The sequence below is a fragment of the Apodemus sylvaticus genome, chromosome 5 (genome assembly GCF_947179515.1).
Source record: "Apodemus sylvaticus chromosome 5, mApoSyl1.1, whole genome shotgun sequence".
Classification (NCBI taxonomy): Eukaryota; Metazoa; Chordata; class Mammalia; order Rodentia; family Muridae; genus Apodemus; species Apodemus sylvaticus.
This window is the reverse complement of record NC_067476.1, coordinates 139,816,282-139,833,940: the sequence shown is the minus strand read 5'-3', so window position 1 is coordinate 139,833,940 and position 17,659 is coordinate 139,816,282. Positions and strand designations below refer to the sequence as shown.

Below are 17,659 nucleotides of genomic sequence, written 5' to 3'. Positions count from 1 at the left end.
CAGAGAAAAAGCACACGTGAGATGGCAGAGTGGGTGCTGCAGAAGTGACTTAGTGGTTGGCCTGCTCCTTTAAGGGACCAGGGTTCAGTTCCCAGCACCTGCATGGCAGCTCACAACTGTTGATATCTCCAGATCAAGGGGGTTTATGGCAGGTGCGCGCGCGCGCGCGCGCGCGCACACACACACACACACACACACACACACACACACACACACACACTCTATTCATACATACAAAATAAGTAAATCTCTAAAAGAAAATATGCTAGGGAAGGTTGGATTGAAGTCACTCAAAATCTAGTGACTTCAGTCAGATTTGAGTTCTCTTTTCCCTGAGAGTACATGTGGAGGGTCCTTGGCCACTGACTGTGATGTCAGAGTCTGGGCTCCTTCTGCAGTTTCCCTGCTAAGAGTCTTTATTCTCAAGGTCACCTGGTTTCTAGACTCTAGCTAGCCTGTCGATATTTCATTAGGGTATACCTCTGAACAGGACTAAGAAGCCTTGTTTGGTATAGCTTACATTCTATATCTCACCCTACCTCTATTTCACACCAAAAAAGAGGGAAGCATTGGATGTCTTTGTACAATCACATACAAACAACTAAGATTCTCCATGCATGTGTGAGGACTTCAGTTCTATCTCTAGTATCCATTTTAAAAGCCAGACATGCTGGCACATGATTTTTTATTTTTATGTTTATTTATTTTACTTTATTTATTTTCTGGCCCCCCTCCCCATCCCCAGTAAGATTTCTCTGTGTAGTCCTGGTTGTCCTAGAACTCACTCAATAGACAAGACTGGCCAGGAACTCAGAGATCCGCCTGCCTCTGCCTCTAAAGGCATAAGCCACATTGTTTGTTTATCTTTCTTTTTATTTTTTTAATTTATTTTTCATACAGTTTTTTTCTGTGTAGTCCTAGCTGTTCTGGAACTCAATATGTAGATAGAGTTGGCCTTGGATTTGCAGAGGTCTGCCTGCCTTTACCTCCCCCCTCCCCCCTTTTTGCCTTTTCCCCCATTCCAAGCTCTGGGGTTAAAATTACGTGCTGGCCTAGCAGACCATTTTGTTGTTTTGTTTTCTGAGACAGGGTTTTCACTCTGTAGCCCTGGCCTGTAACTCACTATATAGATAGATCAGACCTCTACATCGCAGAGATGCTGTTCTCAGCTTCCTGGCTGGGTTACCTTACCTAGCTTCTGGCACATGACTTTGTCATAGCCCTGGGGAGGAGTCGATAGGAAGAGGGCCCTGTGGTTTACTGACCAGCCAGTCCAGCCTAGTTGGTAAGTCCAGGACCCAGGGAACATCATTTCAAAAACTAGGTGGACAGCTCTTCTTGTGTAATGATACCCATGGTTGATCTTTGGTCTCATACATATCTGTGCACTAAGTGTATATATGTCCATATTAATTATGCATTTGTTCACAATGAAAAGATAAATAAAAGTAATGAATTTATCATCAAACCAAAAATAAAAGTTTACTTCTTGTCAAAGTTCCCATGTTATAGTGGTATAATTCTTTTTTAAGACAAGTCTATATACCTGTGCCTGGCCTGAATCTCACTGTGTAGAGTAGGCCTACCTGGAGCTCAAGAGAGATCTGTTTTCCTTCTTAACATTGGGGTAAAAGACTTGTACCATTAAGCCTGGCTTACCTACAGATTTAAAGTACCTGATTTTTAAAAGATTTAAGCCATTAAATTAACTAAAAGCAAAAAGGTAAACAGATTAATGACTCATACCTGCAATCCTAGCTTTTAGGAGCCTGAGGCAGGAGGATAGCCACAAATTCAAGGCTAGCCTGGGGCACATAGTGAGTTCCAAGCCAGCCTGGGCTATAGAGTAAAATGCTGCTTAAAGAGAGAGGGGAGGAGGAGGGGGAGGGGGAGAGGGAGAGAGAAAGAGAGAGTGAGTTCTACTATAGTTTAAGCATGAGTATTGTAAGAAAGGGAGTGTGTGAGACAGAGGGAGAGAGACAGGGAGGAGGGAGAGACAGGAAGGAGGGAGAGGCAGGGAGGAGGGAGAGACAGGGAGTGCAGTTTAAGAAAAAGACCTATACAAAAGGAAACACAGCCATGAAGGGAGTTGCTGTGTTTTTAAAATAAACATTAGATTGAGATATATTGTTAATGTAAATAATTGCCCACATTTTAAAAAGTTTATTTTAAGATTATTTATTTTATGTATAAGTGCTCTATCTGCACAGACATATGCATTCCAGAAGAGGGCATCAGATCACATTACAGATGGTTATGAACCACTGTGTAGATCCTGGGAATTAAACTCAGGACCTCTGGAAGAGCAGACAGTGCCCTTAACCGCTGAGCCATCTTTCTAGCCCCAATTACCCATATTTTAAATAAATTATTTGATGAATTCTTATAGTGACCTCACTCAGGTAGTTATTTCTGAAATAAAAAAGAATTTTTTTGAGCCCAGAAGTTCCTTTCATATACTTCCAAGTTATTCTCCAGCCACCTAAGTGCTGGAATTATAGGCATGTGTCACACCCTGTTCATGTGTCACTTTTGGGTTTTGTTTGTTTGTTTTGTTTTTTGTTTTGCAAATGGAATTCTATACTGTATAGGTTGAATGCCTGCTTTCTTTTCCCTACCAGTATTCTGTGCTTCATTTGTTTCTCCATCATAATAATTTGTTATGCATTGTACTGTTAGTGGGCCATCCTGGTTGTTTCATGTTTGAACCTAGCCCATTTGATACTGCTATGAGTATTCCTGTATGTGTGCTGTAAAGTGCATACATATTTATTTCTGTTGGCTTGGTATTGCTGGCCATAAGGTGGCTGTTATAGGAATGGCCCAAGTGTTTAACATTCCTGCTAGCAGTGCTGAGAATTCTAGAAATTTCCCCTTCTGCTTCTGTTCCTGTGATCTTTCTGATTCCAGTCCTGAACTCTGTCTGCACTTGGACCCTGCACTGGAGCCCGAGCATAATCAGGCCGCATGTGACCTGTGCAGGCGGCTACTTCCTCTTGATGTCCTCCTCTCATTCTCTCCGCCTTCTCACCACCTCCTTTTTGTCTTTTAGATTCTGTTCTGTTCTCAGGAACTGCATACACGCTGGGAGGCTCCTGATCTTTCCCGCCTGGTTGCTTTCTTTTTAATCTTGAGTTCTCTCTTCAATGTTACCTCAGAGATGCCTTCCCTGAACATCATTGTTTTGAAGCAACTTTTCCTGCCTAATTCCCCACTATTCCATAATTCCTGCCTATTAGCAACCTGTCCAATGTATATTATGCTTATTACCCGTCTTTCTCTGAAAGCTCTACTTCAGGTAAGGTAATACCTATTTTGTTTACAGTTGTATTTCCAGCACCAAAGTTAATCCCTAGTATAAGTATACATTTTGTAAATATTTACTAATGGATGGATCAATTTATTCTGATGAGAAATGTGATTAATGATGACTTTGGGGCCTTAGTTATTCAATTCTCACTAAGAGGTAAAATAAACTTTCTCATTAAGTTTTGATAAAAATATTACAAGGATTGGCCAGTCAATTGTGGCATCTGACTTTAGACCCAGCACTCAGGAGACAGAGGCAGGTAGATTCCTGAGTTTGAGGTCAGCCTGGTCTATTTTACCTGCCTGACTCCAGAGGAAAAATACTGAAAGTAATACTTTTTAGTGCCACTCCAGAAGAGCACACATGTGCTTCAGAGTCATTGTGACTGCTCCGGAACTCAATTTCCTGGCTTTTCAAAAATCATAAAACTAACCTTGTGATTTTATATTATAAACCTACTCTATATGTAAAACATAGGTATGTCTAACAAATACATTCAGCTTGGGTACCAACCAGTAACTGAAAAAGTTTTTAAAAAGACCTATAAATTTTGGAGCTGTTGAGATGGCTCAGCTGTTAAGAGCACTGACTGTTTTTCTGAAAGTCCTGAGTTAAAATCCCAGCAACCACATGATGGCTTACAACCATCCGTAAGGAGATCTGATGCCCTCTTCTAGTGTGTCTAAAGACAGCTACAGTGTACCTATATAAAATAATAAATAAATCTTAAAAAAAGACCCATAAGTTTATTATTTCAAAAGGACACTCTAGATCCCTCCATAAATGGAAAGCCAGCATCTTGCGCCATAAATAGAAAGTAATCTTAAAAATAAGCATAATGAAAACAAAACAATGTCACTAAACTCCAGCCGGATCTGGTGGCCGGCACAGGGCTCTGGAGGCCCTTTCTCTGTTGAGAAAGGAAGTGTTCACAGAGTGTGGAAAGCACGCCAGCAGTCAGGGAGACGGTCTCCATAGTAACAAACTGAAGGGAACTGCAGAGGGAGGAACGCTCCCCTCTGGGTCCACTGCTGCTTTTTGATTAGTGTGGCTCCCAGCAGGCCCAGGTGTGTCCTGCTCTGCCCAGCCCACTCAGGGGCCTGTGGTTCTGTTCTCCCTTCCTGGGAAGGCTGGGCCCTCTCTTGCATGCTGATCAGGCCAGAGGTCAGCTTAGACCAAGCTGATGGCTCTAGTCTGTCAGGCGTGCAACTGTGTGCCCTGTCAGAATGCTGATCACTGCAGCTGGGACGTTCTCGGTCCCTTACAAGCCTTCCGCGCCTGATGGATTGTGTATTCTATTCTCTTTGACATCTCTTCCTTTCAGGCTTGAGGCGGCACAAGCACTGTGCACTTCCTGTCATCTCCATACAAGTCCTGTCCCCATAGTGCTGTCAGGTTACCTTGTCTTCTTTTGATGGGTTTTCTTTCAGATCACCTCTGCCAGTTCTCAAACTCTGAAAGGACACATTCTCTGCAGGACCACTATGAAAGACTCATCAGCGTATTGCATGACTTGAGTTGGTGGCTTAGTGGTGGACTTGGGCACTTTTTTCTCATGCTTTGGAGACAAGGTAATAGTCTTGAAGTGTCTTTGCACCAAATGGAAGAGTACATTTCTTTGTTGTCACTTGAACAACCATTATAATAATAAATTTCATAAATTAATGGCTTCCTGTCTCTACTTTTTTCATTTTTGCCTTGGCTTATTTGTGGGGTTCTTCCTGTCTCTTTGTTAGAGTGCTTCTCAGCACAGTGTTATGTAATGCTATTGACTCGGCCGCTATGCACCATTTGTTTGTTTGTTTGTTTGTTTGTTTGGCCTAAGGATTTTCCTCATGGGCATCTTTTCTGCTTTCCCATTTAGATGTAAAAGCACTTGGCGTTTTGGAAAATGTTCTTACCTATTAGTGGGCTCTGAGCAATGGCTCTTGGCTTGCTTACCATTGCAGTTATTTTTATGACATTAAAACAAAAAACAAGAACATTAAACTGAGATGGTAGCATGGGATATTTAGAACTAGATTTCAGTTCAAGTCCCATTGTATGAGGCTCTGTATGTAACTCTGCCTATAGGCAAGTGCTATACCAGTGTGTGTGTGTGTGTGTGTATGTGTGTGTGTATGTGTGTGTGTGTGTATGTTGGGGGTGGGGTACGTTGGGGGGGGTGGCAAAGAAAAATGTTTAGAGAGCTCTCACCCACTCTACCCTGAGGTAGGTTCTTTTTTGTAATGCAGGCTGACCTTGAGTTTGCCTTTCCTTCCTTCTGAATGATAGAATTAGAGGTGTGTCCCACCTGCCACACCAGGTGTGCACATCTGGGGATCACATCTAGAGCCTGATGCATGCTGAGCAAATGATCCTCCTAAACTGTAGGCTCTTACCAATGGAAATGGTCCTTGAAAGATGTGCTGCTGAAACAGACTGCGTATTTGGGCATACTGAGCCGTTCATTGAGTCTGGCTGTGATGTGCTTCAGACAGTCTGCTGACTAGCATGTCTGCTCACGGGAGTCTGCTTCAGGGATGGTTCACCTCTGGGCAGTTGGTTCTATTTCAGTGTTCATCTTAAAGAGCTGTTGGATCAGAACGGGTCATGTGGAGTGTTGTACCATCTCTCTTTACCTTCCATCATTCTTTTTTTTTTTTTTTTTTTGTCACAGGGCAACTTTATTGAGTGGTAATATGGCCACACCCAGCAAACATGTGTTCCCCTCTCATACACACACATACACACACACACACATACACACACACACACACAGCCCTTGCCACAGTCCAGTTCTCAGCCACAGGGGTGGGGAGCCTCCTTGATTCCCAGGATCCAGAAGCAGCAGGTGCCTGAGGGAGGCCCGAGGGAGGCCCAGGTTCGGCAGTGTGGGAGGAAGTGGGGATGCAGAGAGCAGGGGTGGGCTGGGTTGGGAACACCCATCACAAAGAGTGAGATCCCCAGCCCTGGTGCCTCAGCTTGGCTGCGCCCCTTCCAAGGAGTCTTTGCTAAGGTGTGGCAAAACACCAGGGCTTGGGCAGGGCAGAGTCCCACTCCGTTTTAGTCCTCTCTGCTGGCTGGAGACTGGGGGCCAAGGTGAGCTGGGGAGGTTGGAGGCTGCTTTAACTCTGGGGCTCCTCTGTAGCCTCACCTTTGTCGGCTGTCCACAGCGTCAGGTTGTCTCTCAGCAGCTGCATGATGAGGGTGCTGTCCTTGTAGGAGTCCTCACTGAGGGTGTGCAAATTGGCCATGGCCTTGTCGAAGGTGGTCTTGGCCAGTGAGATGGCCTTCTCGGGGCTGTTGGCTATCTCGTAGTGGAAGACGGTAAAGTTCAGGCCAGGCTCAGGTGGATGGGGCTGATGCGAGGCATCTCCTTCTTGCTGATGTCCATGGCTTCCTGGTAGGCTGACTGGGCAGAATCGATGATGTGCTTCTTGGTGACATCACCAGTGGCCACCTCAGCTAGGTAGCGGTAGTAGTCACCCTTCATCTTCAGGTAGAAGACGTGGCTCTCTGCTTCTCCAGCCCCTTTGATGAGGTGGGAGTCCAGCGGGCCTAGCACGGTGTCGCACACACCTCTGAGCTTGGTCTCTACCTTCTCTTGGTACTCCTTCACCTCGGGCCCTTCCCTTCTGAGCCCTCCTTGTTGCTCTTCTGCTCGATGCTGGACAGGACCCTCCAGGCCGCTCTGTGGCTGCCTGCCACATTCTTGTAGGCCACAGAGAGCAGGTTCCGCTCCTCGCAGGAGAGCTCTTCACCCTTTTCCACGGTGCTCTTCATAAAAGCTGTCATGTCCTCATAGTGCTTGACTTGTTCGGCCAGCTTGGCCTTCTGGATCAGATTTGCTCTCTCCATGACTCTGAGGATGGACAGACAGGCGGGCGAACTGGCTGTCTTGATCCTAGCGCTGGGTTCTGCGGCTCCCTTGCTCTCCTTCCGTAATTCTTGTTCCCAATTTTACCTCAGTCACCAAATAGACTTGGTATCTGCCAGAAAGAGAAAAGGTGCAGTTTTATAAGGAAACAAAGAAAAGTCTTCACCCTAAACTTAAAGCACTAATGTGAACCTTCAATAGACTTCTGCAAACAAGTCTGATTAACTCAAAGATGGCCCACAGATATTTTCACCTCTAGAAGCTATTGACGGGCTTTAAATAGGAGCGTTGGTTGCTTAGTTTCTGACTAGCCAATATCCCACAAGTGTGTTTCATCCATATCTAAATACTCTAAGATAGCCTAAGTGTGATACAATGGCATTCTTTTCTACCTTTTAAGCCTCTTGCAGTTTAGAAGATGATTACCCACTCCTTAGGAATTTACAGCTGTGTAAGTGAGCTGTATTTGCTTCCACAGCTCGAAGACATCAGCAACAGTTATTTGGGAGATTTGCTTTTTACTTTTTCTTTATTATATATGTTTAAATCTAAGGAAAATTTTACTTCTGTATTTCATTTCATAATTAAAATTCATTTAGTATATAGCATTACTACCTGTTGCTTAACATTTTAAAAATTTGTTATTATTTCCATGTGCATATGTGTGTCTGTGCGTGAATATATGCATGTGTGTGTGCAGGTTCCAGCAGAGCCCAGAAGAGGGTATTGGATCTCTTGATGGAGTTACTACTGTGAGTTGCCTGATGTGGGTGCTTGAAACGGAGCTTATGTCCTCTGCAAGAGTAGTATAGTCTGTCATAGCTACTGTTATATTTCAATGAAGAGACACCATGACCAAGGCAGCTATAATAAGAGAAACCATTTAACTGGGGCGGGGGGTTGCTTACAATTTCAGAGAGTTAGTCCATATTCATCACGACCGGAAGCATGGCAGCGTGCAGGCAGATGCTGGAACAATAATGCATCCTGATCTGTAGGCAGAGAGGGACCCTGGGCTTGGCATGGGCTTTTGAAAGCTCAAAATCTCCTGATACACTTTCTCCAATAAGGCTACACCTCTTAATCCCTCTAATCCTTTCAAATCCTACCACTCCATTGACTATTCTCTCTAGCTCTTTTTTTCTCTCTAGCTCTTACGACCTCTCTCTCTCTCTCTCTCTCTCCCCTCTTTTCTTTCTCACTTGTGTGTATGTGTGTGTGTATATGATTGTGTGTATGTGTGCATGTGCATGATAGGCAGTCAGAGAATAACGTGCAGGAGTTGGTTTTCTGCATCCATTGTGTGGATCAAAGAGATGGAACTTAGGTTGTAAGGCTTGGTGACAAGTGGCTCTACTTGCTGAGCCATGTTGTTGCTTCCTACTTGGTAAGTGTGCTGGATAGTTTTTTGGGAACTTGACATAAGCTAGAGTTATCTGAAAGGAGGGAACCTCAGTTGAGAAAGTGCCTTTATAAAATCTGGCTGGAGGCAATTTCCTTCCTTCCTTCCTTCCTTCCTTCCTTCCTTCCTTCCTTCCTTCCTTCCTTCTTCCTTCCTCTTCCTTCCCCTTCCTTCCTTCCTTCCTTCCTTCCTTCCTTCCTTCCTTCCTTCCTTCTTTCCTTCCTTCTTTTTTTCTGAAGGTACTTTCTTAATTAGTGATTAATGGGAGAGGGCTAAACCTATTGTGGGTCATGCCATCCTGGGCTGGTGGGTCTTGGGTTCTATAAGAAAGCAGGCTGAGCAAGCCATGAGGAGCAAGCCAGTAAGCAGCATCTGTCTTTGTCCTCTGCATCAGCTTTTGCCTCCAGGTTCCTGCCCTGTTTGAGTTCCTTTCCTGACCTCCGTTGCTGAGGAACTGTGATGTGGAAGTGCAAGCTGAATAAACCATTTCTAACTCAAGTTGCTTTGGCCATGGTGTTTCTTCACAGCAACAATATCCTAAACTAAAACAGCAAGGTTTTTTTGCTTTTGTTTTTTATTTATTTTATGTGTGTTAGTGTTTGCCTACATACATGTATATGTATTCTGTGTGTGCCTGGAGCCTTAACAGGCCAGAAGGGATGTCGGATCCTGTATTAGGTAATTTTCAGATGCCGTGATAAAATACCACTACCCAAAGCAATTTATAGGAGAGTTTATATTGGCTTATGTCTCTGAAGGGAAGGTATGTAATGGTAGAGGAGGCATGGCGGCAGGCGGCTAGAGCAGGAAACTGAGAGGCCACAGTACAGCTGCACAGAGAAAACAGTGAACTGGAAGTGGACGAAGCTATAAACTCTCAAAGCATGACCTACCACGACTATGCCTTGGACTTCTCAAGCAGCACCAACTTGGACCAAGTATTAAAAAGCCTAAGCCTAGAGTTGGAGCAAACTGGCTGGAGCAAGGGAGGTGGGGCTAAATGGGGGTGGAGCAAGAAGAACAAAAGAGCAAAGCAGGATGTTGCATATCCTTGGGAACGTCGCTGTGAAACCAGTTCTTTGTCTCCTAAGCAAAATAATAATAAAAAAACAAAACATCTTTAAAAAAAAGAAAAAGTACACAAGTCCATGGGGGAATGTTGCTCATTGAAGCCACCACATTCCACTCCCTGGCTCCTATGGGCTATTGACAGTCTCATGATAGAAAACACATTTAGTCCAACTTTCAAAGTCTCCATAGTCTTTAATGATCTCAATGCTGTTCAGAATCCAATGTCCAAAAAAATCTCTTTTGAACTCAAGGCAATCTTGTAACTGTGACCTCTTGTAAACAAAACAAAACACCAGGTTATATACTTTGAACATGATTGGACAGAATTATGTATTTTCATTTCAAAGGGGAAGAATGGAGGCATGGTGAGGAATATTACAGTAAAGCAAGACCAAAACCCAGCAGGGCTGTGGTGGTGTAAATATATGTGGCACACGGGAAGAGGCTTTATTAGGAGGTGTGGCCTAAGTGTGACCTTGTTGGAGGAAGGAAGTGGGTCAATGTAGGCCTTGAGGTCCTGTGCCAGGACCAAGTTCTACCCAGGGCAGAACAGACACTTCTTCTTGGTTGCCTTCAGATCAAAATGTAGAACCTCAGCTCCTTCTCCAGTACCATGTCTGCCTGGATGCTGTCATGCTTCCTGTCATGATGCAAATGGAACCTCTGAATCTAAGCCAGACCGAATTAAATGTTGTCCTTTATAAAAGTTGCCTTGGTCATGGTGTCTCCTCACAGCAATAAAACCCTAAGACAACAGCAAACACCAGGTTCTATGTCCAGTGTCTGGGACATTTCCAAGGGCTTAGATCTCCAACCCTTACTGCTTTGCTGCCAGTGATATAGACCACTCTCTGGTTCCATATATAATTATCCTTGGCAGATGTTGCATGTCTCTGGTATCTCCAGCTTCCTGGGGTCTCCTCTGCAACTCATGCTTCATTTTTATAGCCTGACAGAGTGACCTCTCAGGGTATTCTTGGAGTGATTCCAGCACTGCCCCTTGTTGCTGTCCTCAGTGGCTTTTTAAAACCATGGAGAAAGTATCCTTTGAAAATCTTGTCTCTCTTTTTTTTTTTTTTTTTTTCCCGAGACAGGGTTTCTCTGTATAGCCCTGGCTGTCCTGGAAGTCACTCTATAGACCAGGCTGGCCCAAACTTAGTAATTCGCCTGCCTCTGCCTCCCAAGTGTTGGGATTAAAGGCATGCTCTACCACCGTCCAACAACCTTGAGAAAGTATCCATAATCCCTTCACTCTTGCATCTTTTCTTGTCTCCAAAAGGAGGACCATGTGACTACTCTGCCATGTTTGAGGGCTAGCTTAGGATGGACTCTGTCCCCCTTGAATTATATTAGCATTTTTTGAATGCAGTTTCTCTCCAGGAGCAGGGAACCCCTTAGCTCTCAGCTTAGAGGGACAGGGTCTTAGCGTGTAGGTAGGCACTTTTTTATTCCAGTGCAGAGCAAGAGGCTTTCCCCTTAATTAATGGTGCCATATCCTTCCCAGTCAGTCCTTCTCAGCCCGTGCCCTGACTGTGACAGTTAGCTTCCCCGTGCACCGCCCTCCACTACAGTTTGTATTTCTTTCTGCCATACTTGCTCTTTTTTTTTTTAATTGTAGATTGGCATAAGACTTATCAGTACAGAAACTTCTGTACGGCAAAGGACACCATCAAAAGGACAAATCGGCAACCAACAAATTGGGAAAGGATCTTCACCAATCCTACATCAGATAGAGGGCTAATATCCAATATATATAAAGAACTCAAGAAGTTAGACTCCAGAAAACCAAACAACCCTATTAAAAATGGGGTACAGAGTTAAACAAAGAATTCTCACCTGAAGAACTTCGGATGGCAGAGAAACACCTTAAAAAATGCTCAACTTCATTAGTCATTAGGGAAATGCAAATCAAAACAACACTGAGATATCATCTTACACCAGTCAGAATGGCTAAGATTAAAAATTCAGGAGACAGCAGGTGTTGGCAAGGGTGTGGAGAAAGAGGAACACTCCTCCACTGCTGGTGGGGTTGCAAATTGGTACAACCACTCTGGAAATCGGTCTGGCGGTTCCTCCGAAAACTGGGCACCTCCAGAAGATCCTGCTATACCACTCCTGGGCATATACCCAAAAGATTCCCCAGCATGTAATAAGGATACATGTTCCACTATGTTCATAGCAGCCCTATTTATAATTGCTAGAAGTTGGAAAGAACCCAGGTATCCCTCAACAGAAGAGTGGATACAAAAAATGTGGTATATCTACACAATGGAGTACTATTCAGCCATTAGAAACAATGAATTCATGAAATTCTTAGGCAAATGGATGGAGCTGGAGAATATCATACTAAGTGAGGTAACCCAGACTCAAAAGATGAATCATGGTATGTACTCACTAATAAATGCATATTAACCTAGAAAACTGGAATACCCAAAACATAATCCACACATCAAATGAGGTACAAGAAGAACGGAGGAGTGGCCCCTTGTTCTGGAAAGACTCAGTGAAGCAGTATAGAGCAAAATCAGAACAGGGAAGTGGGAAGGGTTGGGTGGGAAAACAGGGGGAGGGAAGGGGACTGATGGGACTTTCGGGGAGTGGGGGTCCAGAAAAGGGGAAATCATTTGAAATGTAAATAAATATATCAATAAATTAAGAAAAAATAGAAAAAAAAAGACTTATCAGTAATGACCATGTAACAACTTCAAAATCTACTCTGCCAAAGAAATTAGCCCATTATTTTTACTGTAGCCTCATTTAAATTCTCAATATATGGGCATAAAATAGCCATATATTTCCAAAGTATCACAGAAATGGCCTTTAGCCCTGTTGCTAATTCAGTCTTTGCTTCTTTTTGAACCTTATGAATTGGGCCTCTACAGTCTGCATCCTGCTCGGCAGGGCTGTCTCCTAGGTTTTCTACTAGAATGGACCATTAAACTCTGCTTTTAGGGTTTAACTGCTTTTCTAGTGTGAATTCCAAACTCATGAAAAAACCTCCCCCAAAGAGTCATGTTCTTCAGAGCAGTACTTTTTCTGTTCTCAATTTCTGCTTAAGTTGCTTTTTGTTGCTGTGATAAAATACCATGACCAAGAGCAGCTTATGGAAGCATTTATTTTGGCTTGTAGTTCCCAGAGAGTGACTTCACAATGAACTGAACAGTCTGATTATCATGAGGTTGCTAAATTCACAAGACTGTGTGGTGTAGTAGTCTCAATCTGGCGTGGAAGGCCTGGAGGATTCCTGGATAGCTCCTGATCTTTTATCTATTTTGGAAGCCCAAAGAAATAAGTTCTAATATTGGGGGAAGGAATATTATAGCAACAGGATAGATAAACTTGCCAGCAAGAGTGAGGGCAAGCAGGCAAAGCCACCATTCCCTTCTCCAAGGTCTTTTCATCTGTGTCACCACCAGAAGATGCTGCTTACATTTAGGGCAGATCTTCCTGCTTCAAATAATCTGATCAAGAAAAACCTTTACAGGAACACTCAGCAGCTTGTGTTATAGTTGATTGCAGATCTAGGCAATTTGAAACCACATTTATCTCTAAAAAACTCCATGGAACTAAAGTTACAGATGGTTGTGAGTCACCAGGCATGTGCTGTGGACTGAACCCATGTACTCTGCAAGAAGGCAAATGCCCTTAACTATTCAGCCAGCTTTCCAGCCCTTCCACTTGGTAAGATGTGACATTGGTATATCTACGGTGATGTATTTCTTATGCTTTGTGCTCTCTCCTTTAATCTCCTACCTGTCAAGCTACCAACGAAATGTCAAACATCCATAGTCAATCAAATCAAAATGCAAATCAAAATGCCTCTGAGATTCCACCTTACAACAATCAGAATTGCTAAGATCAAAAACTCAATGGACAGCACATTCTGACAAGTGTGTGGAGAACCGGTAACATTCCTCCATTGCTGGTGGGATTGCAAACTTGTACAACCATTCTGGAAATCAATTTGTGTGTGTGCATGTGTCTCTGTGTGTGTAGGGTCACACGTGTGAGTATGTACATTATAGAAGGCATCTGGAGGTCTGAGGACAACTTTGTAGGATGTATATATCACCATTTTGATGTATACAGTTCAGTGTATACATTTGTTTTTTTAGTTTTTTCGAGACAGGGTTTCTCTGTGTAGCTCTGGCTGTCCTGGAACTCACTCTGTAGACCAGGCTGGCCTTGAACTCAGTAATCCGCCTGCCTCTGCCTAACATGTGTTGGAATTACAGGCGTGCGCCACCACCGCCTGTCAGTGTATACATTTGTAACATATTCATAAGACGCTTCAACCATCATTGCTTGTTGAGAACATTTTCCAGAGTCCATAAAGAAACCCTATCCCATTAGCAGTCACCTCAAACCCTTGGTTAACAGCGTTATGTACTTTGTGTCTATATGTGTTGCTTCTCTGAACATTTAAGATAAACAGGAAATATAAATGTGGCCTAAAAATATGCTCTGGCACATGCTTGTATTCCCAGTACTTGGGAAGCAGGCATAAGCACAAGGAGTCCAAGGCCAGCCTAGACTGCCAGCTAATTTGAGACCAGTTTTGACACCCTATCTCAAAGAATGGGAAAAAGCGGCCTTTTAAAACTTTTTATTTTTTTCTTTTTTTAATTTATTTTTATTTGATATATTCTTTATTTATTCTTATATTTTTATTTATATATTCTTAATTTTCAAATGATTTCCCCTTTCCTGGATCCCCCCTCCCCGAAAGTCCCATAAGCCCTCTTCCCTCACCCTGTTCCCCAATCCACCCCTTCCCACTTCCCTGTCCTGGTATTCCCCTACACTGCTGCACTGAGCCTTTCCAGGACCAGGGGCCACTCCTTCCTTCTTCTTGGCATCATTTGATATGTGAATTGTGTTTTGGGTATTCCAAGTTTCCAGGCTAATATCCACTTATCAGTGAGTGCATACCATGAGTGTTCTTTTGAGACTGGGTTATCTCACTTAGGATGATGTTCTCCAGCTCTATCCATTTGTCTAAGAATTTCATGAATTCATTTTTTCTAATGGCTGAATGGTACTCCATTGTGTATATATACCATATTTTCTGTATCCATTCCTTGAGGGACATCTGGGTTCTTTCGAGCTTCTGGCTATTATAAATAGGGCTGCTATGAGCATAGTGGAGCATGTATCTTTATTACATATTGGGGAATTCTCTGGGTACATGCCCAGGAGTGGTATAGTGGGGTCCTCTGGAAGTATCATTCCCAGTTTTCTGAGGAACCGCCAGACTGATTTCCAGAGTGGTTGTACCAGCTTGCAACCTCACCAGCAGTGGAGGAGTGTTCCTCTTTCTCCACATCCTCACCAGCACCTGTTTTCTCCTGAGTTTTTGATCTTAGCCATTCTGACTGGTGTGAGGTGAAATCTCAGGGTTGTTTTGATTTGAATTTCCCTGATGACTAAGGATGTTGAACATTTCTTTAGGTGCTTCTCAGCCATTCCATATTCCTCAGGTGAAAATTCTTTGTTTAGCTCTGTACCCCATTTTTAACGGGGTTATTTGGCTCTCTGGAGTCTAACTTCTTGAGTTCTTTGTATATCTTGGATATAAGCCCTCTGTCGGATATAGTGTTGGTAAAGATCTTTTCCCAATTTGTTGGTTGCTGTTTTGTCCTTTTGACAATGTCCTTTGCCTTACAGAAACTTTGCAATTTTATGAGGTCCCATTCTTTTCTTTTTTAAAAAAGATTTATTTATTATTACATGTAAGTACACTGCAGCTGTTTTCAGACACACCAGAAGAGGGCATCAGATCTCATTACAGATGGTTGTGAGCCACCATGTGGTTGCTGGGATTTGAACTCAAGACCTTCTGAAGAGCAGTCAGTGCTCTTAACTGCTGAGCCATCTCTCCAGCCCCCATTTGTCAATTCTTGATCTTAGAGCATAAGCTATTGGTGTTCTGTTGAGGAACTTTTCCCCTGTGCCCATGTCCTCAAGGGTCTTCTCCAGTTTCTTTTCTATTAGTTTCAGTGTGTCTAGTTTTATGTGGAGGTTCTTGATCCACTTGGACTTGAGCTTAGTACAAGGAGATAAGAATGGATGAATTTGCATTCTTTTGCAGGCTGACCTCCAGTTGAACCAGCACCATTTGTTGAAAAGCCTATCTTTTTTCCATTGGATGGTTGTAGCTCCCTTGTCAAAGATCAAGTGACCATAATTCTGTGGGTTCATTTCCAGGTCTTCAATTCTATTCCATTGATCTACTTGCCTGTCACTGTACCAATACCATGCAGTTTTTAACACTATCGCTTGAGGTCCAGGGTACTGATTCCCCCAGAACTTCTTTTACTGTTGAGGATAGTTTTAGCTATCCTGGGTTTTTTGTTATTCCAGATGAATTTGAGAATTGTTCTTTCTAAGTCTCTGAAGAATTGAGTTGGAGTTTTGATGGGGATTGCATTGAATCTGTAGATTGATTTTGGCAAGATGGCCATTTTACTATATTAATCCTGCCAATCCAAGAGCATGGAAGATTTTTCCATCTTCTGAGGTCTTCTTCAATTTCTTTCTTCAAAGACTTGAAGTTCCTGTCATACAGATCTTTCACTTGTTTGGTTAGAATCACACCAAGATACTTTATATTGCTTGTGGTTATTGTGAAGAGTGTCATTTCCCTAATTTCTTTCTCAGGCTGTTTATCCTTTGAGTATAGGAAGGCTACTGATTTGCTTGAGTTAATTTTATATCCAGCCACTTTGCTGAAGTTCTTTATCAGCTGTAGGAGTTCTCTGGTGGAGTTTTTTGGGTCACTTAAGTATACTATCATATCATCTGCAAATAATGATAGTTTGACTTCTTCCTTTCCAATTTGTATCCCTTTGACCTCCTTTTGTTGTCTAATTGCTCTGGCTAGAACTTCAAATACTATATTGAATAAATGTGGAGAGAGAGGGCAGCCTTGTCTAGTCCCTGATTTTAGTGGGATTGCTTCAAGTTTCTCTCCATTTAGTTTGATGTTGGCTACTGGTTTGCTGTATATTGCTTTTGTTATATTTAGGTATGGGGCTTGAATTACTGTTCTTTCCAAGACCTTTAACATGTAAGGATGCTGGATTTTATCAAATGCTTTTTCAGCATCTAATGAAATGACCATGTGCTTTTTTTCTTTGAGTTTGTTTATGTAGTGGATTACATTGATGGATTTCTGTATATTGAACCATCCCTGCATCCCTGGGATGAAGCCTACTTGATCATGGTGAATGATCATTTTGATGTGTTCTTGGATTCCATTGGCAAGAATTTTATTGAGTATTTTTGCATCGATATTTATAAGGGAAATTGGTCTAAGGTTCTCTTTTTTTTGTTGGATCTTTGTGTGGTTTTGGTGTCAGTGAAATTGTGGTTTCAGAGAACAAATTGGTTCTATGTAGGTTCTCTTTTTTTGTTGGATCTTTGTGTGGTTTTGGTATCAGCGAAATTGTGGCTTTATAGAACGAGTTGGGTATACAAAGAAGGAACTTTGTATACCTTCTGTTTCTATTTTGTGGAATAGTTTGAAGAGTATTGACATTAGGTCTCCTTTGAATGTCTAATAGAATTGTGCACTGAAGCCATCTGGTCCTGTGCTTTTTTTTGGTTGGGAGACTATCAATGACCACTTCTATTTCTTTAGGGGTTATGGGACTGTTTGGATGGTCTATCTGATACTGATTAAATTTTGGTAGTTGGTATCTGTCTAGGAAATTGTCCATTTCATCCAGATTTTCCAGTTGTGTTGAGTATAGGTTTTTGTAGTAGGATACGATTTTTTGAATTTCCTCAGTTTCTGTTGTTATTTCACCCTTTTCATTTCTGATTTTGTTAATTTGAATACTGTCTCTGTGCCCTCTGGTTAGTCTCACTAAGGGTTTATCTATTTTGTTGATTTTCTCAAAGAACCAGCTCCTGCTTTTGTTGATTCTTTGTATAGTTCTTTTTGTTTCAACTTGGTTGATTTCAGCCCTGAGTTTGATGATGCCTTGTACTCCTCTTGGGTGTATTAGCTTCT

The 17,659-nt window shown here is 42.6% G+C and overlaps 1 protein-coding gene and 1 pseudogene across 5 annotated transcripts in view; one reads left to right on the top strand and one right to left on the bottom strand.

Annotated features, from left to right (window-relative positions):
* Positions 1-4,975, top strand: part of Cdk5rap1 (CDK5 regulatory subunit associated protein 1) — a 32,457-nt gene extending 27,482 nt beyond the window's left edge. For all 5 annotated transcript variants that reach the window (XM_052183990.1, XM_052183985.1, XM_052183987.1 and 2 more), the window contains one exon: positions 4,741-4,975. In XM_052183990.1, coding sequence (XP_052039950.1) covers positions 4,741-4,827 — 87 coding nt within the window. In that variant the 3' untranslated portion in view covers positions 4,828-4,975. The remainder of the gene's footprint in view (positions 1-4,740) is intronic.
* Positions 4,976-6,258: 1,283 nt separating this feature from the next.
* On the bottom strand, positions 6,259-7,154 carry LOC127684663 (14-3-3 protein sigma-like; annotated as a pseudogene).
* Positions 7,155-17,659: the final 10,505 nt, after the last annotated feature.